Source organism: Macaca fascicularis, chromosome 4, assembly GCF_037993035.2.
Source record: "Macaca fascicularis isolate 582-1 chromosome 4, T2T-MFA8v1.1".
NCBI classification, from domain to species: domain Eukaryota; kingdom Metazoa; phylum Chordata; class Mammalia; order Primates; family Cercopithecidae; genus Macaca; species Macaca fascicularis.
This window is the reverse complement of record NC_088378.1, coordinates 34,819,298-34,845,274: the sequence shown is the minus strand read 5'-3', so window position 1 is coordinate 34,845,274 and position 25,977 is coordinate 34,819,298. Positions and strand designations below refer to the sequence as shown.

Genomic DNA, 25,977 nt, shown 5'->3' with positions numbered 1-25,977 from the left:
TTAGAGTAATAATTAATGTAAGGCAAAAAAGTGAATGAAGCCTCCTGTTCATCCAAAAACAGTGAGCACCTGAAGGATGAAATGACAGAGGAGTGGCTGCTCATCCTTACGCTCATCCGTTCATTTATTTGTTCATTGCATAAATATGTGCGGAATGCCCACCGGGTATCCTCTGCTGTTTTCCCATGGAAATATCAAATCTGCACTTCAGACAATAAATCAGTGGTAGCAGAAGAATTTCAAGTTTTGTGATATATTCTGAACCTCATGTGATGGGAACAAGAAGGAGAGACCTCTAAATCAGAATAGGGCATCAGAGATGTTTCACTTAAGCTTTGTGCGAGTAGGAGTTAGCTCTATGAAAAAGGAGTAAAGGGGGCCATTTCAGGCAGGATTGGGAGCACTGAACCTGACACTCCAAGAACAGTGCAAAGTCAGATGTAGCTGGATTGTGGGATACTTGCAGGAGAGTGATGAAGATGTGGGAGGAAGGAGGCAGAAGCCCAGTGTTAAGGAGTCTTCTAAGAAGCTGAGGAGGCTAAACTATCCTGAAAGTGATGGGGTTGCTCCTCCTGTGTTTGAGAGACGGTAAGGAGGTAACTTACCTTCTTTGTGACTTGTTGACGGTCAGCATGAGGCTATGGAAGTTAGTGCATTGGGAAGATGGGAGCAGAGGAGAATCACACATCATATTTAGGTTTTTGGCTTGGGCAGGGAGTTGATGTTGGCACCTATAATTTGAATCATGCAATACATGAGTTTTGTCTTTTGCATGTCATGGCCATATTATTATGGCTGGTTTTCTTTGCTTGGCTACCGTAAAGCAAAGGTGTGTTTTTTGTTCTGCAGTACTGCCAGAGAGACCAACTGTCATGGGAATTCTGGAGGAAACTTAGAAGTGAATCTATAAGGCCGCATCTTATAACATGACATGATTAATTGGAAGTTTCCTGGATCATCTGCATGTTAAGAGGGAGCATAGGATAGCAGACTTGCTGGGTTCAAATCTAATTCCTAGTTGTTTGACCTTGGCTGGTCTCATCCCTTTGTCCCAGAGCTGTCATCTGTAAGCTGGGGATGGTAATAGAAGCAGAAGGGCTTGTTTCCAAGGCAGGTTGTTAAGAATTTTTTATAACTTACAAGGTCGGCCATGAATGAACCCTTTTCGCTCTTAAGAGTCCAATAAAAATGAAAATTTTCTATCCCAGAGATAATGAGTTTGAGATACATGTGAAATGCAGAAATGGCACATTCAGAAGCACAAGAGCTTTGAGAGTGCAACAGGCTTCTGAGCAGGAGAGAGATTTGTGAGTCCCCTGAATGAATTGTGTACTGATGAAGCCTGTGTTTTGAGCTGTATTATCCAGGGCTAGCTCAGAGTTGAGGTCTGGGGAACAGAGGCCATAAAGAAGGAGGAGCCAAGAGGCAGAAAGGAAACAGGGAAAGGGGGGAGGTGACACAAGTTGCAAGGCAAGATAACTTCAAGAAGGAGAGAGTAACCAAGTATTAAATATGTCAGAAAAACCAAATGAGCATGTTTTTGGGAACTGGTGAACAGAGGTCAGCCTGGAGGCTTTGTCAGAGCTGTTTCAGTGTGGTAGTAGGAAGAGAGCTCTGTAACAGGTTGAAAACATATTAAGTTGAAAACCCAGTAACAGGACCTTTTGCTCTTCCATCAGCTCTGCCTGCCTTCATCTGAGAAGATGGAGAACATTAGGTGTCATGGAGCCAGTGGAGCCAGTGCTGTGATTATTAAAAACAGGGTCAATTCACCATTCCCTGGAACCTCTTAGACCCTGCATCCCCCCTTTAACCTGCAATGAATACTTCTAAATTAGTCGTGTTGTTTTTTCCACTGTTGTGGGTACATGAATGCCAATTTCTAAACAAAACAATCTTGTGTTTGTTTCAAAGTCGGGGTGATATGCAGGGTTTCAAAACATGAACTCATAAGCCAAACAGGAAATTAACATTAGCTGCCTAGCTGACTTGATGAGAGAAAAGAACCCTGTTGGCTGAACTGAGCTCTAGCTAATCATGAGCCACTCATTTACATGTGGGCTCTGATGAGTGTCACCCCTGACCTTCAAAGAGAACAAACCTATTGACTTTCAGATAACTATTTCAGTTCTGCAGGCATATCAAGTGTGTTGCATTTTTATTTTATTCTGTTAGCCTAGTTGTGCTAATCTCATACCTAAAATTAGCATCTTATTACTGCTTCATTTTCAATATAGATTAATCACACCTCAAATGAGGACTGACTTCTTCTGCATAGAAATAAAAAGCCAGTTTTGGTTTAGTGAGTTTTAGGCATAGCCAGTTTTCACTCTGAAATGCTGTGGAATGTTCTCATTTAACATTGCTAAATCTACCAGGTGTTATCAGTGAGTCAGTTATAATCTATTTGAACTCCCCCCACACAAGAGGTGCTGGGTGCCACTGCTCTAATGTGTACATTAAGACCAGGCAATAGTCACTAATTCCCCAAGGCTTGCTCTTGGACATAACCATTACTGACTATTATTTTTTTAAATGAAACTATCTTTATTGTTTTTTCTGGTAATAAAAGAGAGGTTATAACTTTTTTAAAGGGAGAGACAGTAGAAAATGTAAGTGATCCATAAGTCCCATGCTCCCAGAGATAGAGAATTTCTTTCCAGTGTGTATGTGTGTGCTTATCAATATACACACATACAGACATTCACATCCACACAGCCCCCTCTTTCTATGTAGGCTGATATTGTGATTCTTGGTTTTTCCTCCACTTAATAGTACATTATAGTTGTTGGTCCTTGTCGTTACCTCATCATTTTTCAGCAGCTGTTGAATGGATGAGTGATGGTTTACTTAACCCCTATTAATGGACATTTAAATTACCCCTCAGTTTTCACAATTATTACACAGCTTCAAAGATTATACTTGTTTGTATATTTTTGTATGTTGATCTCATTGTTTCTCCAGGGCAAATATGTTCAAAAGTGGAGTTGGTATGCCACGAAGATTGTTTTTTGTTTTTGTTTTTTTGAAATAAGAGTTTCACTCTTGTCGCCCAGACTGGAGTGCAGTGGCACGATCTTGGTTCACTGTAACTTCCCCCTCCCAGGTTCAAGCGATTCTCTTACCTCAGCCTCCTGAGTAGCTGGGATTACAGGCATGTGCTACCACGCCCAGCTAAGTTTTGTATTTTTAGTAGAGACGGGGTTTCCCTATGTTGGCCAGGCAGGTCTCGAACTCCTGACTCACCTCAGGTGATCCACCCACCTTGGCCTCCCAAAGTGCTGGGATTACAAGCATAAGCCACCACTGCTGGCCCACCAAGGGTTTTTGACATATTACCAAATTGTCTTCCTTAGTGGTTCTGCAAACATAGACTGCCACTAGCAGTTTGTGAGCATATGTTTCCCCACAGCCTTGGCAACAACTAAACATTATTAAACATTAAAAAAAAAGCTTTGCTAGTCTGATCAGGAAAGAGCATTTTTTTCTCCCTTGTTTAAACTGTGAGGAAAGAACCTTCTTTGTATTTTTTCAGTGCTAGTGAAGTTGGAATACGTGCATGCATATGCTACACACGGGCACGGACACACACACATAATTTGCATTTCTTTTGGTTGCCAGTTTGTGTCCTTTGTCCTTCTCCCTATTCAGGTGTCTGTTTTTTTCTCTTATAGAGATTAGTTGAATGGATGCCTGATGGTTTACTCAAATAATCCCTACTAATGGGCATTTAAATTATCCCTAGTTTTCACAGGTATCACACAGCCTAGTAATTTGAAAAGATGAGTAACTATGCTACATTTCCCCCTCAATTTAAAAAATTATTATTAAGGATTAAAAATGGCACCAAAAGTGGGGAGAGGGACAAGACAGAACTGACCGCTTAGAGACAAGCAAGCCATATCCACAGTTTCGTTTTTTGTTTTGGCCTAAATGGTGTATCTTAGAATTTGAATCAATTATTAATGCTTAAAAATTAGAAGATACTCAGCAATTTTAGAAAAATCCGAAGCCCTGATGACATTGAGCCTGCTCTCCCTGTGGTTACACTGCTGGTGCTTCGTAGGCGTGGCCAGCGTCAGTCTGGGAGGAGCTCTCTAAGTCACCACAGTGCTACTGCCTGTCATATCCTGTCTTTATATTGAGGCCCTTGGGGCCCAGTCTCCTTATGCATCTATATTACCCATCTGGCCTCTGACTGTGTTGGGGTGGTGGTTATGACTTTGTTACCCTGTCCTAGGCTGTGTTTAAGAGTCTGGAAATGTAAAGAATATTTAATGTTAAACTGCCTATAGAGCATCTTCGTGTCTCTCCTTCAACCTTTTTTAATAAGGAAATAGGATCTTAGACATTAACGTAACCGCCACAGGTCACCTGTGCTAAGTAGAGGTTCATTTATCTCAAGGCTTTTCTGTTAGATACCCCAGATAACAATTGTTTAAACATGTAAATTTTGTGGGTGGCATCAGAAGGGAGTTTTGCTATGGCAACTAATTAACAAGTTTATGTATGTGTGTTGTTGTAAAGATACTCCTGTCCTTATGAGGATTACAGTCCAAGGACATATCGATGCTTTCTTGCATCAAAATAGTTGAGTTAGCATTAGGGCACATGTGAGTCTGGACCTGCTCTGTCCGGTATGGTAGCCAATACCCACTTGTGGCTATTGAGCACTTGAAATGTGGCTAGTTCAAATTGAGATGTGTTGTAACTATGATAGTTACTGGATTTCAGACATGAGAAAAAAGTAAATTATTTCTAATTTTTAAGTGAATTATTGAAATAATTTGGATATATTGGGTTTAATAACTACATTAAAATTAAATATACATGTTCCTTTTTATTTTTTGAAATGTGCTTCTAGAAAGTTTACATTCATTGCTTACAGTATATTTCTCTTGGACAGTGCTGATCTGTGGAGGGTAAGAGGGGTGAAGTGAGAGGAAAACCTTAAACTAATATGGCACGATGCAGTTTAGATTGTTTTTTTTTTTGTGTGTGTGTGTGTATGTGTGTGTGTGTGTGTGTGTGTGTGTGAGTGACAGAGAAGGAGAGAGAGAGAGAGACTGTTAGGGGGCAGGGAATAGTGTTTAAAGATATCTTTATTTAACTTTGAGGAAAAGGATTTTTTTCCCATGCTCCCTCAGATAAAAAGTGAGAGAGTTGGGTCTATAAATTTCTTTTGATTCCCACTAACCTTCCTTTTTCTGAAAGATGAAAGCTTGTTAGTATTTTTAAGCTCTTATTTGATGCTACAGAGAAATGTTTTCTCATTGCTACCCAACTTATGAACCTAAGGGTGACAAAAGCTCAGCTCTAATAGAGTATACTGAGTGGAGCCTGACCATAGTTCATTTGTCTTTTAAAAGAAGCTTTAAGATTTTATGGAACGCTTTTATATCAAATTCCCAAAAGATTTGACCTAGCAGAGTGAACTAGAAGACCTTAACAGCTTTAGGGCCAGCTCTGCTACTCTTAGAAACTCGTGTTACGGCTTCGGTGATTTGAGGAAACCAGTTTTTTAAAGAAGTAAGAGTCCTCGTGGGATATCATAGATACGGTTAATCAACAAAGAGAACAGAAAAAAGAACCTGATGTTTTTCCACTTAAACAAGAAAATTGGCAGATGAGAGTAATGGTAAACATGGGAGTTAGTAAAGACATGATGCAATTCTGTTGTTTTTTCTTCCCCCGTTTCCTCAAGCTCTTATTCTTCAGTCTTACGTTACAAATTAGTCCCTGGTACTTTCACTTCTGGATTCATTAATCTATATTATGAGTCCGTTATGTTCAAGGGACTATTATAGTTGTGTGTGAGAGAGGAACGCATAGGAACATGCATAATGTTCAGGGCACAAAAATAGTATGTTTGAAGAGAAGCCTAGATAAAGGGCTGTGAAGGTTGACAGGAGAAATGCTTCTGATTGGCCAACCAAGACAAAGCTCTCCAGAAAGGTTGCAGGAAAGCTCCTCTGTGCAAAGCCCCAAGGGCAGTCTGGATGGTTGGAGATTGGGGAGGGAGGAAAGAGCACGTGGGAAAACAATGGGAAGGATGTTGGGAAAGCAAACCTCCATTGGTTATGTGTAGAGTTCTCAGCACAGCTGGAAATATTTGTTCAAGGCAAATTGCAGACAGTCTTACATGTCATGTCCTTTAGTAATATGAATTTATCAGTAGTGTGTATGATTGACTGAAAAGCTACTAGATTAGATGAAGTAACCTGTAAAGACACCAAGATACTGGTTCAGACAGTTAGTAGTGGGGAGACTGAACTGGACGTCTCTAAGAGTAAGATTGAATTTAACTTGGAAACAAAACCAGGAATAAAATATCATATAGGAACATCATAGGAACATCTATAAAAATTAAATCCAGTATTTTTTCCCTTTTCAGTCAGATAGAGCTCAGCATCTGTATTACTCTTTGAAGTAAAGTTATTTTAGCACGTAGGCCTTTGAGAGTAATACAGTTCATTCACAGGACACAGGGCTCAGGAAGGTCAGCCCAGTCCCGAAAGGCCTGAAGATGGGACTTGGGCCTTAAAGGACCCACAGAAGAGCCTCCTGAGAAGGTGGGGACTCCAAACAGCGTGAGCATGTTCCGGCAAACCAGGAGAAGCAAAAGCATTTTGCTGAATTATTTGTAGAACAGATACTGTGCTTCATTTGACTGCAGAGAATAACACTGGATTTAATTTCTCCCTCTACTCAGCAGATACACAAATATCTGTGACAGAGGAAGATGGCAGTAGATTAGTGATAGCAGATTGGGTGTAAGCAGTTCTCAAACTTAATGGTCTCAGGACCACTTTATACATCTAAAAATCATTGAAGAGCCCAAAGAGATTTTGCTCATGTGAATGATATCTATTGAAATTTATCATAAGTCAAAACTGAGAAGTTTTCCAATTATTTATTAAGCTAAAAATCATCACATAGTGAAAGAAGTCTGTCTAGAAAGACTGTGTATGTTGTGTGATCAAACTGTATGACATCCTGGAAAAGGTAAAATGATGGAGACAGTAAGAGGGTCATTCGCTGCCACTGATCTCAAGAGTCTTAATATTGGGAAGTTATCAAGCTCATGGTGGCCAAAACACCATTTTCGACATTCTAATGTTCACCTAAAAGCTTGAATTTTATCATTGGCAACAAGTACTGTCAATTGTTTCTCTTGAGGCGACAGGCTCAACTTCATTTTCAATAAAAGGTTTACCTAGTATCCAAATTGAATAAGGTCGTTTGTCTGTCAATGATTCTCTCAAGTAAGAAATGTGGTTTATGAAAAAGCTGCTTCAACTCACAGTGCAGACATTCGCATAGATGCTTTTCCTCTAGACATTGTACTTCTGTATGCAGCGGGAGTGGCGTGTGCATACTTCCCATTTCATCACACAGAATATTAAAAAGACACACTCAGGCTTGAGATGTAGAATAATTAATATTTCTTCTGTTTCCTCAAGGACATCCTTAAGTGAAACTGTCTTGTCTATTTTACTGTGAGTGCACACTGGTAAAGAATAAGGTGTCAGGCTGGGCCTAGTGGCTCACGCCTGTAATCCGAACATGTTGGGAGGTTGAGGTGAGAGGATTGCTTGAGATCAGGAGCTCGAGACCAGACTAGGCAGTATAGCAAGAGCCTGTGTCCACAAAAAAATTTTTAAAATTAGCTGGGTGTGATGGTATGTGCCTGTAGTCCTAGCTACTTGGGAGGCTGAGGCAGGAGGATCCCTTGAGTCCAGGAGTTCAAGGCTGCAGTAAGCTATGATTGCACCACTGCACCCCAGCCTGGGTGACAGAGCAAGACCCTGCCTCTAAAAAAAAAAAAAAAAAAGAGTAAGGTTACCTCAAATATAGTTTGATTCCTCTGCTTTGACTTATGTAGGCTCAGCTGCCAATAGGTTTACTCACCGTTGTTTGTCTACACCATTGTTGAAAATGCCAACACCCTGGAAAGGACATAATGTCTTAGTATGATAATGAAAACAGTTTTGACTCTATGATCCCCATAAAGAGACTGAGCCATCCTCAGGGGCCACAGGCTACACTTCATGTATATTTTAGTGATAATACAGACATTTTAAGAACTGACTTTTTTCTGGGTTTAACCAAATGGAAATTTAGCATGCTTGCATTTTTGGCTCTGGGATTTTTATTGTGTTTATTTATTTAATTTTTGAGACAGTCTCGCTCTGGCAGCCAGACTGGAGTGCAGTGGCGTGATCTCAGCTCACTGCAACCTCTGTCTCCTGGGTTCAAGCGATTCTCCTGCCTCAGCCTCCTGAGTAGCTGGAATTACAGGCATGTGCAACCATGTCCGGCTGATTTTTGTCTTTAGTGGAGATTGGGTTTCGCCATGTTGAACAGGCTGCTCCCAAACTCCCCACTTCAGATGATCTGCCCTCCTCAACCTCCCAGAGTGCTGGGATTACAGGCATGAACCACTGTGCCCAGCCAATTTTTATAATTTAAACAATGGAAATTCTGTTTAGAAATTAAAATCAAATATGCAAATTGAGGACCAAAGAAGAATAAAATGAAAAGTTCAGCATTTGAAATAACTCAAATCCATAAAGTATCATTTAAAATTTGATTTTACACCTGAGTGCACAGAGTTCAATTTTGCTTAGGAAATGCAGTGTCTTAAGACAGAGTCTTGCTCTGTGGCCAGGCTGGAGTGCAGTGGCATGATCTCAGCTTGCTGTGACCTCCGACTCCCAGGTTCAAGTGATTCTCCTGCCTCAGCCTCCCGAGTAGCTGGGATTACAGGCACGTGCCACCATGCCCAGCTAATTTTTTTGGTAATTTTAATAGAGACGGGGTTTCACCGTGTTGGCCAGGATGGTCTCGATCTCCTGACCTCCTGATCTCCCTGCCTCGGCCTCACAAAGTGCTGGGATTACAGGCTTCAGCCACTGTGCCCAGCCTTAAGTAAATATTTCATTCCTGTTTTCAGAATCTTTGTTTATATTATTGCTCTGTGGTAATTGAATGTTCATTAATCTGAAGAAATGTTGTTTTCTTGTGTTATTTGCATTGTTGTATTATTTGGGGGAAAACCACATTTTTGCATTTTTATTGAGACTTCTCTCTAGATGAGTGCTGTATCATTTAAAGGCAGCATTGCTAGTGTTTTCTGTCAAATGCTTCTTAAAATTAATTTACTGAGTCAATTTCTGGAGTAGAGCACTCAAGATTGAGATCAATACATGAGGCCTTTGTCTCTAGAAACTCAAAGATTGTGCTTTTCAGGTAAGATCATAGAACTTCTGTGTATGACCTTTTTTCACCACTGCTTATTGGGTGCACTGAGAGGGATAAATAACTCTCCGAGCCCTCTGTGAGTGCTTAAGACATAGAATTACACCTGTGATTAGATGAAATTGAGCCACATTGATCTATTCTCACACTGGCCAAAAGAGGGGGACATAGACCAGGGAATGTGACTATAGTAGTTAGAAATGTTTACTGACATTGTATAGGCCGGGGTGGAACAGTGACACTTGGAAACAGAACAGTAGTATGAATGCTTTTATTTTTGTTGACTTGACCACAATTCTAATACATAAAGTATAATCCATATGCTTAACAGCTATTATCTTACCCAAACTCAGGATGAACCTTGTGATATTGTAAAAATGAAAGCATGTTGAATTAATGTGTATAATTAATGCCTGCCAGTTTGTATTGGCAAAGATGCCCAGACTTCTATGAATATGAGTAGAATTCAAGCTTAGAAAAAGAAAAGAATATTCTTGAAACTTTTACAGCTTTTACATGAAGAGCCAGTGCCTAGTTTTCAGTTTGGTTGGAATATGTAATAAATCATTTAGTCCCAAATTCTAGCCTGTAAAAAAATTGTCAGATACTAAGTTTACTTCTCACAGACATCTCACAGAGGACCGAAAAAGTACAATATTTCTGATGTACAATATTTCTGATGCTTATGTAGCAGTGAAATTGGTGATTCTATCTTTATCTCTTCTCTTTCCCAGCTCAAAAGCTAATGAACGGTTTAGTACTTAGGAACATATTTCTACATGTGTTTAAGTGCAAGAAACAGTCAAAAAAGATACGTGGATATGTAAATAAAGTCTTCATACAATAAGTTACTCCCTGTTCATCCACAGCAATAAGAAACTGGGATGTTTTGACACAATATCTAATTAACTCAGAGTTAAACTTGATTTGCTGATTTTTAAAGAATGAGAAAGTAAATAAGTTGGCAATAAAATGATTCTGAAAGCTGTTTAGAATCCTAAGAGCACATCAAGGTTATCATTTATAATATTCATTACCAGAAAAAAAGTTTATTAATGGAAATAGATTACATTTTGAGTTTATTTGGGTAACTATGTCTTTTTCTCTCTATTTAGCTCAGTAAATGTTGAAGTTTTTTGAGATCAAGATCTATTCCCTTCAATTCCGACATATGCTTAGTTTCCTATAATAACTTTGAAACAAGTTTAATTTTAGCTTTTCTTTACAAATTTATGACTCATTACAAAGTGAAATTTTTATTTTTGATGAAAACAGATGCAAAGAAATAAAGTGACATAGGGCCTAGAGAAAATGGAGACGAGAATCCTAAACATTGTTCTCTGTAGGTTTTCAGGCCCTGCTAGCATCAGGGATTTGTTCTTTTAATAACATAAACTAGGCAAAATGGCAGCTGTGTTCAACAAATGATGCATATTTACTAAACAAAGCAAATGGAAATACCAGCTCTGAAGGAACAAGAACAGGTACCATGACTAAAGGTGTCATATAACTGCCAAATCCAATTTGATTGGTAGTTGAATCCATTTCCCTTTATCATCCCCCACATTTCTTTTCATAATTACTAACCTAAAAAAAGACTTTGTGTTTTCTCCATTGATTTTTTTTCCCCCTCCGGCCTAGAATCAAGCAGAAGTACTAGTGAGTAATGAAATAGCCTAAGGCAGACAACAGGGTAGAAAACAATGAAGTTGATTAATCAATCTGTCCTGAATAATCAAGAGGCTGTAGTATTATCTGTGATAAATCTAAATGGTAGGGACTTTTTTCATTAAAGCAAGACTTACTTTTACCTAACCAAAAGAGTGTACATTCTAATTGACTTTGGGACCAGTGTCTCTTGGAAAAGACATTAATTACCACTCTCCACTGTCCTTTGTGATTACCTATCATTTGCCAAAAGTTTCAACCAAGTTGAAATATACAATGAAACAACTGCCGCCTTAAAACCCTTTGCTCTTTCAGGGCCATTGCACCATCATGGGTTGTTTTAGTCTTCTCCACTTACCTTTGATTGTGGGCTTCTGTAAGACTCTGTGGCTTTCACTTACTCTTGTGCTCACATGAGACTTAGTTCTGTCTGTTGGTTTCACTTATCGCTCGTTCTGATGCCCAAATCTAGATCCCTAGGCCTAATGCTTCACCCAGGCTGTAAGCCTTCATTCTCTCCTTTTTTTGAGGTCCCAGACTGCAAACCTTATCCTTTCTTATACTTCCTTCTTCACCACCACACTCTGATTATTCTTCTTAGTGGTGCCTCTCAAATTTCTCTCCCACCTGATTTCTGTGGTGACCACTCAAGTTTGGGTCCTGGCCGTCTGGCAGGAATGCCTGACATTTTTCAGCTTCCTCATCCAGCTGGACTCCTGCAGTGGTCTCCTGACCGTTGTTCCTGCCTCAACTCCTTGCTGGCTTCAGCCTATTCATCACACGGAAGCCACAGCAGTGTTTTCAAAAGGTAAATTACACCATGACAAACCCTTCCTCACAACCAAAGAAGAGGCAATCCCAACCTCCTTTCCTGGGCTTATCATGTCCTGCATGAGTGGCCAACCCCAGGTTCTTTGACCTGTCTTTTATCTCTCCGTGGCTCTTGTACTCTGCCCTGGACCATTGCAGTAGATTGCCAACTGGTCTTTTCGTCCGAATGTTTTTTCTTAATTCATTTTTTTTTTTTGGTCTATTAGATCAAGCTGGTACTTCTCAGGTTTTTAAAGAAAGAATAGACCTAATATTTTGTACCTTTATTTACTACTCACTATACCAATGCTTAACTTTAGTAATGTCCATTTCTTCACTGTCCTATTCCTCCCATTCACTTCTGCATCCTTACTGTCATAATAACCAGGTACTTCTTCACCTCCATGCCTCTTTCCTCATTGTGTTTTTCCACCTGAAGCACCATTTCCATTCATTTTAGCACAAAGAAAATGGGCTTTGACTTTCCCCCTCCCTGAGTATAACTTTAAAATCTACCCTGGTTTCTCTCTTTAAATTCTTACTATGTGAATTGTCTCTGTTTTATGCTAATAAATTCTTTTGCAGTGAACTATTAATTGCCAGTTGCTTTCAGCATACTTGTCAATTCTCCAGGTATTACAAGGCCCTTGAGAGTGGAATAGTGTCTCATGCTTGTCTTCTGGTAAACATACTATTTACTGTAAGACTAGGCAGACAGTAACTGTTGATTACTTGACTGAAAATTTGATGAATATTGCCTAACTTTTTTTCAAGCCTGTGTTTTTGGAATATTTAAGCCTTCTGTTTTTTTTCTCTCCTAGAAAACTATTTTTTAAACAACACTCAACTTTGTGAACCCCTGAAGATTTTTTGACCGTTCCGAGTCTTAATACCACACCACTATTCCAGCGAATTTATGCTACAACTGGTAACAATGACCAGAAGCCTGAAGAATTAAAATGCCGACACCAAACCTTTCCTTACCAGCTCTGGTCTATATTGCTCCCATGCATTTAATATATTATTTTGTTTTATAACCACTTCTAAATATTCTTGGTTCTTTCTTTTTTGTTGTTGTTAATTAAGGGGTTTTTGTTTTGTTTTCTGTTTACTTTGTGTGCAACTACCTGCTTTTAATGACTCACTTTGATCAAATGACAGTGAACAAAGCCAGCCCAAGCTGGTAAGGTGCTGTTCACCTGAACAGGTGCTGTTGTGCAGAAAGGAAACTCTGTGACTAATTTAGATAGTGGCTTTCCTTCTTCTGGATTCTTTTCCTTGAATTCTCACAGTATATATTTACGGAGTTTCAAATTGCAGTAAATATACTGTATGAGAAAATATTAATACAGATAAAAAGCATTTCTTACATCCTGAAAATTTTCTAATACTTGAGAATTTCACAGGGATGTTTTTTATATTGGACCCTTTTGACTTTCCAGTCCTGTGACTTTCTACTTTTAGTAGAGAGTCAGAATCTCTGGACTGGAGAATTATGAAGAAGTTCACTGACTGTGCACTGTGCTTAGAGACCCTGCCGCACCACAGTGCCAATGCTTGTCAAACACATGCCCTTCGGCAGCATTCCAGAACAGGAGGGAAGAGAAAGAGAAAACTCTTTCTTCCCTTCTACTAAAAGATTCAGGCAGCTTAAAACCTTAGTGCTTTCTTTCTTAACAAACCCAAATTTCAATTCTTTCCATTGTTTGAACACTTGGGTAGAACTCTCGCTTTGTATTAAACCTCCTTGTCTACACGTGTAGAACTGACCTTTTGTTATTGAGCAGGCCTATCTCTTTCAGCTAGTTTGATGATTCACACAGGTTTGAGGACGCTGGGGAGAAGGGGAGGGGCTGTGGTGGTGTTCTGTTGGTTACAAGAAAGTTATACCATTTAAAGCTGGTACCAGAGACCTGATAGGGACTTATTAACTATATTGAACATTTTTTCCTTTGCCTTTGACCCTATGTATAGTTATGATGCCAGATTAGATTTATAGCAGCTTCAAGTTGTATTAAATGATATTTTGCTTCCTGTAATACTGTTACAAAATAAAGTTTGTTTATTCTCTAAACTTGTCACTTCTCTTTTTCTAAAGGTTTTTTAAAAACAAACTCGAGTGATTTTTTCATCAGAAGTCTTAGTATTTTGTGAAAAGGAGCATTTCAAAATCTGTTTTCAGCTCTTCTGTAATTTGATGATGCTGCCAACATCACTATTTGAAACGGTGAAAGCGACGTTGAAAGTTTGTAAATGTAATGTTTAACGTGCCAGATTCCTTCTGCCTGGTTACATAATCCATTCCAGCTTTTACAAATTCTCCAAGGGATATTTTCGCTTGTTTTCTTTGTGCATTTTTCATTTTGTTTTCAGGAAATATTTTAGCTGTACCATCTGAATCTTGCTCCTCTGCTTCATGTCCTTCTTTACTTTGTGTCCACTGGCCCTCTGTGTTTCAGGCAAACTAGGCCCCTGAGGGGCTGCATCCCAGTCTGATTGGGATTCTTTCTTGTAAAAGTTTCGTTGGGGCACACCTGGTTATGGTGCTGTTATCGAGCAAATAACCAACAGGGTACATTTCTTGTGAAGTGTTATATAGAATTTTTTTCTCTAGTCATTTAAAGTAAGTACATTAAATATAATTTGCATAACTGTCGTCTTTGAGATCTGTTTCCACTAAATTATCTCTCGCCTTGTGAAAGGCCTTTCTCACTTTCTCTATAATTATTACAAAAACAACAACTCCCTGGAGAATCCAGTCTCAGCAAGCTAAGCCTCAGAAATACTGTGGAACCAAATGTGATTTTGCAAATGTATGTCTCATCAGAAAGTTTGTATAACACTCACATTGAAATCATCGGTTGAGCTTCCCTGGGTGTCTTGAAGACCATATTTGCAGTGACAGGAAGAAAGTTTGTCATCACAGGTCCTGTGGACTAAGAAATTTAGTGTGCGGGGATTAGGGCTCAGTTTTATTCAGCTGGGACAGCAAGAATAGGGTTTAGGGCTCGGGGGCCATTGAGAGAATCTGTGGGAATTAATACCCACAGAGCCACTTGAAACAGTGGTGGTAATTATTCCCACCTGTGACTACAGGCACACGGCTGTCTTTGAAAAAAAAATTGTATTATAAAATGTTTCTCTGGCTGTTATAATCTCATCTGGTAAACTGGGCTAAATGATAGAATAAATAGGAAAGAAAGTAGATCAATAAGATTTTGGAACTCGGATTTGAAAAATTTGAAAAGTGGAAAGAATATTTTTAAATCCCCAATCTGTTTGATGGTAATTATACATTGGATGGTATTTTTGAGTACATGTTTTCTGCTGTCTTCTGCTTGTCACTCACATGTTAGACTGTGTGTCATTGCCTACATTGTGATAAATTCGAGGCCTCTTCTGACTGGCACACCAATTATAAAGTCAGAAAGCAAGAATCTTGTGAGCACACTTTGAAAATTATAATAACTTTTTTGTAAATGGAAATCAGAAAATTTATTTTCAAAACGTGCTTAATGTCGTGAATTCTGAGAGTTATCAGAGTTCTGAATTTTGATGGTTATCAGAGTTGTGAACTCTGATTTCTGATACTCAGTCTTGCCAAAGAACTTGAGATTTCAACAAAAAGCTGTTCTTATTATCTAGGAATATTTACCTCTTCTGAATTTTCCAGTCGCTAAATTATGTCTGGAAAATTCTGGAGGCTGTTACCTGGCCAGATTATTTTTTAAAAAGGTTTGCAAATAATATTTCAGAAAACATAAAATTTCTGTTTTATCACCTAGGTTTAGGATGTCGAGCAGTCATGGACCTGCAGTTTCCCAACACCAAATTGCCAAATTACCAACATGATTATCAAGAGGGATGGAAAGATAATATTTACAGCTTTGAGTTCATTCTATTACATTTTTAGCTGGTCACAGTGGCTCATGCCTGTAATCCCAGCATTTTGGGAGGTAGAGGCAGGAGCATAGCTTGAGGCCAGGAATTCAAGAATAGCATGGTCAACCTACGGAGACCCTGTATCTACCAAAAAAAGAAAACCAAAAACAAATTCAAGTGAGGCTGTGCACTCCTGTCCTGTAGCCAGAGGCTGAGGTAGGAGAATCACTTGAGCCCCAAGAGTTTGAAGTTTCAGGGAGCTATGATTGCACCACTTCACCCCAGCCTGAGTGAATAGCAAGACCCTGTCTCCAATATATTATATAATATGTACATATTATATATATATATATGGTTTTTGGTAAATTTATTAAAAATAATGACAATGTGACAGAAATTAAGGCACCTATTAAAGTGTTTTATTGAAGGTCTCCAGTTGGAGAAACATTATCCCTATTGGTGAACTGTCTCAGATTAGAAACTGTTGAAATAAGATTAGAAACTGTTGTAGTGAGACCATTTCGGGTTGTGGGAGCATTTCTGGCCCCTGGTGAAAGGCCTTGGAGCATAGGTTGCAGCTGAATGTAGGATTATGTAGGGAGATTGCCGACTTGGTCTAGGTGGAGGCCAAGACAGCTTGTTTTGGCAGCAGGAATGCAAAGGACCACAGCAGTTCAGGCCTGAATGAGATCTTAAACTGGACCTATGAGAATGAGAAGAGCAAAGGCGTGACTGTGTGGCTGCTTGGGAAAGCTGTGCTGGATAAAGGATTTGACAAATTTGTTAGCAGTGCCTTCAGGAAGATGATAAACCCTGGAGACTTGTTCCTTAATGGGAAAATGAATGTGTTTCTGCTCCTCTCTACATATAAAAAACATTCATGAATCTAGTCAGTTTCATTGGAGATTCTCTATTTTCATTGGATGGCAGAGAAAGAAACGGGTCTTGCTCTGAAGTACTTGGTAGTGCTTGGTGCTAAAAACATGTCTGTATAGAGCTCATCTGTTATCACAATAGCTGAGATGGTGGACCAGCACCTGCCAGAGCCGGAACTGGGCTTCTAAAGTGCCCATTATTAGAGGAAGATGGAGCAAACCTTGATAGCTGAGCCATGAATTTGGCTGGCAGCTGCCTGAGATAGGAAGATGATGTGTCCTTTCACACTTTCTGTTAAAGAAAGCATTTTTACATAAGCTGATTTCCACCAGGGGCTAAAAAGAGATCTCTCCTAAAACTGAAAGAATATTGTTATTCCTTCCATATGGCAAGAGCACTGTTATTCTGAATTAGTTCAGTCTGAAAACCGCAGCTGACATTTTCATTGTAATCAAGGGCAGTAAAATGCAGAAATGAGTGTCTTTATTCTAGCAATAAGTTTTATATTATGCAAGAAGTGCAAATGGAGACTACTCACGGAATGGGTATCAACAATTTTAGAGTGGGGCTGAGGGGAAGAAGCAGTAAAAATCCAGCACTGGTGGTGTATTATTGCTTTGGGTCATCCACACAACCTTTTGTGTGACCGTAGGCCACCACTGAAACGGGCATTTCTTACAGGTGACCACATTGATTATGTTTTATAAAGTGGATCACTCAACCTGTTAGTGTCCTGCACAAAGATTGGAACGTAACCAGTCTTACACTTAGAATGCATTGAACATCTTTGATTTATGTTAACTGGAAGAATGTGGGGAGCACAACAGTAACCACAATCTAGTTTAACTACCCCTAGAATTAAGTTTCTTTTCAATTACTATGTTGTCTCTTTTGGGCTCCCACTGAAAGAAGAATTGCAGTGAAATGTTGACTTCTCTGCATAGTTAGAAATAGCTCCCTGTATTTTGGTATTACAGGCAAAGACTTGTATTCTCCTCCTCAGGAATTATGTGAACATTCCGTTCTTTCCTTTTCCTATTACCAAATTGCCAACATTTCCACGTCACATCATTTTGAAAGCTACATTTGTGGGTGAAACATACCTAGTGTGGGGATACTCCACTTGTTTTGTTCATGTTTGTGACAATAAGGATTTGTAAAAGCAATCAGAAAAAGGAGAGAAGCAAAATCGGGTCCAAAAATGATACCTGAACAGTGTCATTTAAGAGCTGCTGAACTACAAGAGGAGCAAGTGGAAATATTCTTGCATACAGAATCTACTGAGCTCTCTCCAAGGCATTCTTCTTTTGCTATTCATTGGATCTCCACCAAGGTTTCTTCACCTCTAAAATCAGAATAATACGGGTTCCCATGGGATTATGTAGTAAGGTGCTGCAGAATTTTATTTTTTAAATATGCCCTTTAGAGCAGACACAGTCACAATAAAAGTTAAAAAGTTACAATGTGTCCAGTGTATATACCCAGGAAATCTCTTGGTACTTTTCAAGAGCTGCTGTTTTACTGAGTCTCTGAGAAGTCCTCTCGGATAATAGCTGCCACTTTTCAATAAGGTTCAGAACGAGTATCTTAGTATTCTTTCTATTTTGCTATGGTTCTAGTTTATCAACCTATTTTATTAGCTGAACTGTTGAACATTGCTTGCTGACCAGTAGAAACTCATTGTGCTTTAGTTATTGGAAAGTCCCCAATGTCACGTCCATTTCATTCTCCGGTACAGGGAAGAGCCATCCTTGGGATTATGTTGGCGATCACAAGTCTGGGACAGTTCTTCATTAACTGAAAGGAAAAATATTAGTTAATAATTTGGAGACATCTGAGTGCCACTGGTCATTTAGAGTTTATAAGGGGTATTGGCCAGCATATCTGACACTGAGCCTTGGCAAGTCACAGAAGTCCAGGTCTTCCAAGCAGGTCATATTACAGGATCTATCCTTACTTCCTCAGCTACAGCCAGTGGAAATGTAAAGGCTTCTTTCCAAAGAATGGCCCTGGTTAGAGCAGAAAAATTACCACTGTAATGAGAATTGTTACATGCTAAGTATATTTAGATTTTGTTGATTAAGTTGAAAACAGCAAGTCACAGTGTCTGCCCCTGCTCATCCCTCCCAAAAATGTGTTTGGGCTTTAAGAGTCTTTGGACAGGTCAAATTAGTTTCTCCCTCTTACCTTTTGGCATATTTTACGGATGACTCTATTTCAACTTTTTGCAACCTGCTCATTCCTTAACCCCTTAATATATACTTTCAGTTAAAGCTACTCTACTAAAATATTAAAACTCAACCATGACATCAAATTACTGAATCTAGTGGCATTTTCCAATCCCTAGTTTTCTTCCTCAGTAGCATTTGACACAACCCCTCTTTCAGCCTGCCCCCATCGTTCTCCTCCCTTTGGCTTTTATAGTGTGCCACCTCTGTGCTTTTATCTGCTCCTTGGCTTCAACTATTATGTCTGTGGTGATAACTAGATTTGATCTTTAGCCCTGAGATCCCTTTTGAGATCCTGACACATATTCGTTGGGATCTTCCTGGCACATCAGAAGACACAGCTCTCTTCCTGAAACCAGTATACACAACTGATCCTGCTTTCACCCTCAAAAATTTTGTTTTCAGAAGTATAATTAATCAAGCCAGAGACCAGGAGCTTCTAATCTCATGGGAGATAACAAACATGTTTATAGACTTGAACCTGAAAATGCTCTCCTAGGCTCCCACATAAAGCCCATGCAATTTATCCCTTGCTTGATACCTTGTATGCCGTGTACCCCAGGACACATGCACTTTCCCTCACCAGGCCTCCACAAATGCTTATCATGTTAGTCAGGGAACGTACACATGTGTTGGAGAGTGAAAAGCCCCCAACGACATGGGCCTCAAGATTTAATAGCCAATACTTACTGAGTGCTTGTTCTGTCCCAGGCACTGTGTGAAGCTCTTTGCAATCTTTGTCATTCAATTCTTGTGATGACATGATGAGCTAGTCATCATTATTAAATTACTGATGAGCAAACTGGGGCAGAGAGATGTCATGATGAAGTAATTTGCCCAAGATCAGAGAAACTGATGAATTCAGGATTTGATCCCAGGCAGTCTGACTTCAGATCAGCTGCTGAGTCACACTGACTTTCCGTAGATTATCACTATTTCAAAGGTATTCCTTTGAGATGGCCCATGGCTTAGACTTTTAACTCACTGAAATATGAGTAATTTATTCCCTTTTAGTCTTAATTACCAATGGCTAGCTGCACAATAGGGTGCTTTGAATGAGGGACCAGTATACAGATTATAGAGCTGAAAATGGGTGACCTGAAGCATGAGATAGAAAAAAAGTGAACTTGTAAGAGTGGAGAGAGAACTGGAATGGAGAGTCCAAGAGGAAGCTCGTCAATCTACAGTGAATCATCTACCCATTGAATAAAGTGTCTCTCTGCTAGGCACCAAGTGGAGAGTGAGAGAAGTGAAATAATGCCTCCCTCACCTAAAAGAGCTTGCAATTTGACTGTCATTTCATTTCGTTGGGTCTATTTAGGAGTGTGTGCAGAGAGATTCGATAGGCAGGTGGCCTTGAAAACGCCCAAGGTCGTGGTTGTGGAAAATCCTGCAAGCAATGCATTGTGCCCTGTTAGATCACAGGTAAAGAAATGTGATCTGACTCAGGCAGATCTTTATGTGGAAGAATCACCATCATCAATAATTATTATGACCCCTGTTATATTAAGAGATTGATCAAATTCTTCAAAGATTTTGTAAAATTCTTGCCTTTTTAAAACTGTCCCACAGTTGGTGGTAAGTTGTTTATCTGCCTGGACCAAAAGGATTCAACAGATAGAACCCCTACTGAGGACTCCATACTCCAGAGGTGGTATGTGGGTGAAGAGGGTTATCTCAGCAGCCAGCCAGGGTTCGAATCCTCTTTCCACCACATTCTGGGTAGGTAACCTTGGGCAATGTACTTAATTATCCCAAGACTATTTTAATAATAGCTACTGTAATGCTATAATGACACAAACAGTGCCTTCTTAGAATTCTCAAGCCAGCAGGGATAATAATGACTAACAGTTGTTCGGAACAGGCACTGTTAAGAACCTTATATGTATTACCTCACTTAATCACCATACCAGTCCTCTAGTATGTCCTGCTGTTATTTCTATTTTACAGAGCAGGAGACTGAAGCTTCAAGAGGTTGAGTAGAGTGAATATGAAGTTCAGTGAAAGATGCCTAGCCAGCCTGTATATTATCAGTACTTTAGTTATTTGTTTTAGGATGTACATTGCTGAAGACCAAGACCTGGTCAACTACCTGACTTTCTTTTTGGGTCCAACTCCGTGCAAAAACGTTTAGGCATTTCAGTAGACACATTTAAAAAGTTTTTAAAATAATGACTATTTTTGGCCATGTTTGTCATTTTAGACAACAATTTGTTCCTGATCAGGGTGATGGTGTTTTGGGGGTGGGGTGGCCTGGAAGTAGAGGTTTGGGAATCTCAGGACTTCGGGAAATAAGAAAATGAAAACTTCCAACCTAGAAGGTACAAAATGTCCATGACAATGGCTGATGCAGGGTTTGGCTATGGGAAGTTCAAGACTCACACTTCCACCCCCAGAGCTACTCCTCAAGGAAATTGACACAGATTGAAGAGTGCGGGATGTTAGAGAATTTTCTTTCTTCCTTTGTGAGAAAATTGATGTTGTCTACATACTAATTAAATGTACATGCACCATTACCTCCTAAGGCTTGAAGTGTGGGGATTAATGTTGAGTGATTACAATACCTCCACATGCTTTCCATCACATCTTAAAATGGCTCTCTTGTCTGACAGACCCAGCTGTATGAGACAGGCAAGCTGGTTTTCTGTTTAAGAATGCAGGACTCTGGGGTTCTGCGAACATGCCAGTTAATCTGTCAATGTCCTTCTCTTTACAGGAACAAAATAGAAATGATTACACTTGCCATAACCCTGGTTGGAAGATTAACGACATGACATTTGACCATCTGTTTACAGTTTTTTAAGTGGATGCTGCGAAATGGAGATACAAACTGGTGATATTTTATTTCGAGTCCAGTCATCTCATTTGCCTTCAAACTGGAGAGAAGACAGTACTACTTACCCTTAGGAAAATGGTGCCAGAAAGAACTATAATTTTTCAAAGCTACATACTCTTAGAGTTTGGGTGGTTTTTCTTGTTAGGAGAAAGGCATATTTGGAATTAAAGCGACCAGATCAATATAAAAATGAAAACATCCATAGTCTATAGTTGACTGCTAACACTGGAAAATATAATCAATAATTTCTCAAAAAAAAAAAAAAATAGATGCACTGATTCCATGTGGGAGAGGAGGGAAATACAACCAAAAGATGGTTTGAATATAAACTTCAGGAGAGAATATATACTACAGCTTGCCCATCAGCTGCTACCCTGACCAGGAATCTGTCAAAGACACCATCCAGGGCCCCCACTTTCCTCACCCAGCTTGCGTTGGGCCCAGTCACAACAGAACAAAAACTGCCATCAGGGAGGACTACTTTAGTCCACTCAGCTATGCTGCCCTTCTTACAGGAAAGGGGTCTGGATCCAGACCCCAAGAGAGAGTTCTTGGATCTTGCACAAGAAAAATTCAGGGTGAGTTTGTAAAGTGAAAGCAAGTTTATTGAGAAAGTAAAGGAATAAAAGAATGGCTAGTCCATAGGCAGAGCAGCCCCGAGGGCTTCTGGTTGCCCATTTTTATGGTTAGTTCTCGATTATATGCTAAATACGGGGGGATTATTTATGCCACCCCTTTTTAGACCATGTACGGTAACTTCCTGCCGTTGCCAGGGCATTTGTAAACTGTCGTGCTGGTGGGAGTGTACCAGTAAGGACGACCAAAGGTCACTCTCATCACCATCTTGGTTTTGGTGGATAGGTTGTGGGTGGCTTCTTTCTGCAACCTGTTTTATCAGCAAGGTCTTTATGACCTGTATCTTGTGCTGACCTCCTATCTCATCCTGTGACTTAGAATGCCTCAACTGTCTGGGAATGCAGCCCAGTAGGTCTCAGCCTCATTTTACCTAGCCCCTATTCAAGATGGAGTTGCTCTGGTTTGAACGCCTTTGACATCCTCACTAAGCATCCTCCAGATGGTTGGCCGCCACTGGTAATAGTGCTTCTAGTCATTAGTGTTCTTTCCAACAATACATTTCAGATGAGACCCCCATTGCGTTAAGTAACCGATGCACAAATTTTTGTTCTGCCATGATAAATAGCTCCTTCTGCCTCCTCAGTCACTCTTCCTGTAAATCCTACCTGCAGCCTGGAAGCTCCAGGCACACTTCAATTAGAGCAAGCCCAAGTAGGAGACAATGGGGAAAAACCACAGAAAATGGAGGCTCATTACCTGGCTGAGGGTGCCCCCTTCACTGCAGAGGATCCTGCCTCTGGTGAAGTGCTCAGCCCTGACATTTGGGGAAAAGACTTAAGGGAAAAGTCCAGGTTATTATTGTAGCTCTTTGATCAGACATTTAATGAGGCCAGAGTCAGAAACATACAGATTTGCAACATCTCCTCTAACTTCTGCTGATTTTGACAGATGCCTTATGTGGTTTTCTAGAACTGGGATTATTTTCTCTTAGTCTAAAAAACCCATAGTAAAAATCCATTCCAGTATCTGGGACAATCTCTGGTATATGATAGACTGACAGATATTTGTTGAATAAATGAATGAGAATTATCACTATCCAGAATATGACATAAGTTTGGAGTAAGCTTTAAAGTTGGTGTAACGGTTCTACCCAGTGATCATGGACCCTCATCGTGAGAGGCTGACATGCTTGCTTTCCCTTGAGTTAGATCCTATGCTACAAAGATAAAGGCTCTGAGATGGAAGGGACAGACTTACAGTTGTGGGCAAGTCTAGAAGTCAAGAAAAGTCAGTAGTGCGTCAGAATTTGGAATGAAGAAGGGGGAAGGAAGTGTGAAGAAACGAGGTTATTGGGAGCCTCTGCTCCCTTCACTCAAATCCTTCAGAAGTAGTTTCAATTGTATTGAGTTACAAACTTGTAGTAACTTTTGTCTGAGACTTGATCTCTAGATCACTTGCACAGTCAGGGATGTGCTGAAGATAGGAGGGCATCACCGTGCAATCATCACAGAGATGTACACACATGGAGTGGGCTGGCACTTGGACTGCATTTCCCCTGCATCAGCCCCTGTGATGCCAGGCCGTACCCTGCACGTTGACTTTTCCAGGGCATTCTAAAGGAATGTGATTGATACATTTATACCTCAGAATTATCTAAATAAACTACCATAGACCCATTTACATGTTACATATTACAGACGTTTTTCCAGGAACGAGTAAAACTATAAAACAGATTCACCCTCTTTTTGCAGAGTCTATCCCAAATACCAGATGTCCCACTGAATTAACGGGCCTGTAATAGCTGGGAAGTAGAGGCCAATAAAGGATCTTGATATCCATGAGGCTATCTAGACCTGTACTTGCTGCAGTTTTTGAAATACTGAAAATTTCATCTAGCCAAGGAGGCAGCTGGAGATGAAACTTGGAAACTACAGGAAGTCTCCAAGTCCCCAATGGTGACATCAGCATCCTTTTATTGTCCCTGGGACGTTCAGTGTTAATGGGAGGCTGAGATGCAGTGAGTGTTACTGATGGGAATCTTTGCAACAACTCTGAAAAACTTTTCGACTTGGAAGACACTGAAGGGAAGCCATGATTAGGGTATTGGGAATTTCTTATTTTCTCTTCCTTTTTGGAGGCTGCTTCCGGGATTCAGTGGTAATGAATGGCCGGGTGACAGAGCATCCAACAGACTGGTCTTAGGGCAGTGGAGGATAAACTGACTTAACAAAGAAAAGGATTTATCACATGACTATTATAGAGTGAGGCAGAATATGGCTTGACCAATCAACAAAAGGGCTGTTCATAAAAATGAGACACACAAAAAATGAAAGGCTAGGGGGATATTTGAGTAAGTTATGATGAAAAACTTGATTCCATGACATACTCTGTGTCTTCTCGGATTACTTTATGTTCTCAGTCTCATCTTAGGAACAAATATCCCTCATTGCACTTCTGTTAGTTAGGCTACATATTATAGCATTAGTGATTTAAGATTTTGAACATCTGTTTATATAATAACATACATGAAGGCATTTCTTGGACCTGCCAAGCTTTTGTGGAAGAGGAGGGGTTTTCAAATTTGTTTTAATATGACACTATCCAAATTAAGAAATATGACTGGTCTTTGTTGATTTTGCTAAAATAGTTATTATCCTTGATGATATTAATCTCATGTGTACTTGGCACAGTATTAACACATAGTCTATCTAATTACAGCCCAGTTTCATTAATTTTAATTATAGCAGAATAAACAGTGTCAATCCAAGACCCAAATGTCCATTCCAAATCACCTTAAGTTTCCTGAGTTTTTTAGTTTTGTTTTGTTTTTTCCACCTTAAGACTGTAATCCCATGGAATGTTTACACCAAGGTCAAATATTTATCTATCAGGGCTTTACATTTACAAAGACTGTGACAGCAGAATGTTTGGAACATTCCCTGACCAGAAGTTCAGTGGATGAGAAAATTGTGTGTGTGTGCACACACATGGGCGCATACACACGCACGGACATGCATGCACATGGCCACATAAACACATCTGTAAAGAAGGCAGACCATGATCAATGTTTTCACATATGTGACTCTATTGCCTTGAGAGAGAGAGAGACAAGCAGCCACACGTCAAAATTGCTGATTCACAGTGTATCTGTGATGTGCTACAGGTGAGGCCCCCTACAGCAGGCCTTCACATCCCGGCACAAGATCCACACAGTGGATCAAACTTGGCCAGATTGGTCAAGGAACTTGAGAGAACACTGATTGAGAGACCTACAAAAAAAAAAATGTGTTTCTCCTGGCCAGAAAACACTGACAGTGCATCAGTATATTTCAAGGTGTGCTGTGGGAAAGGATGCCCAAGTCCTTCCATGTGTAACCTCACACTTACCCTCAATCAGTTTGATCCTGAAGTAGGCGATGAGGAGGAGCAGCAGCAAAGTCACAGGGAGGAAAACCCCAGAGAACAGGAACCAACCAGGGAGCTCCCTCATGAAAGCTGACAGTATAGAGCCCATTGCCAACCACACAGACCCCACGGGGACCGTGGGAGTCACAGTCGGGACCAGGGCAACTTTACTCTGAGGCTGCACTTGTTTTCTTCTGGAGCTCTGGCCTTTGTTCAGCATGTCTCAGTGGAACTTTGTGTGGACTTTGCTCTATTTAAATAGCCTGCTGAATTCTGATAGGATTACTGGCAGGTTACTCTGTAACTCAGCTACTAAGTGTAGAGGAATTGAAAAGTCCGTCTTCCAAGCTCTTTCAGAGATAAGTATGTATCTGGCAGGGGGTAGGGATGACCCTGGGAAGCTGAGTTTTTTTTCTGTGACAAGTTTATTTGGAA

At 40.0% G+C, this 25,977-nt stretch overlaps 2 protein-coding genes across 48 annotated transcripts in view; one reads left to right on the top strand and one right to left on the bottom strand.

The window, feature by feature from the left end:
- The window catches only part of EPB41L2 (erythrocyte membrane protein band 4.1 like 2), a 227,714-nt gene extending 213,901 nt beyond the window's left edge, over positions 1–13,813 (top strand). For all 47 annotated transcript variants that reach the window (XR_012433433.1, XR_012433435.1, XR_012433434.1 and 44 more), the window contains one exon: positions 12,561–13,813. The gene's annotated coding sequence lies outside the window, so the exon portion shown is untranslated. The remainder of the gene's footprint in view (positions 1–12,560) is intronic.
- A 4,064-nt stretch (positions 13,814–17,877) lies between these two features.
- SMLR1 (small leucine rich protein 1) lies at positions 17,878–25,771 on the bottom strand. Its single transcript, XM_005551837.5, has 2 exons — positions 25,525–25,771; positions 17,878–18,294 (listed from the first exon to the last, which is right to left on the bottom strand). Exons 1-2 carry the CDS (start codon positions 25,760–25,762, stop codon positions 18,209–18,211), a joined length of 324 nt encoding a protein of 107 aa, XP_005551894.1. The 5' UTR covers positions 25,763–25,771; the 3' UTR covers positions 17,878–18,208.
- Between the last annotated feature and the right edge of the window lie 206 nt (positions 25,772–25,977).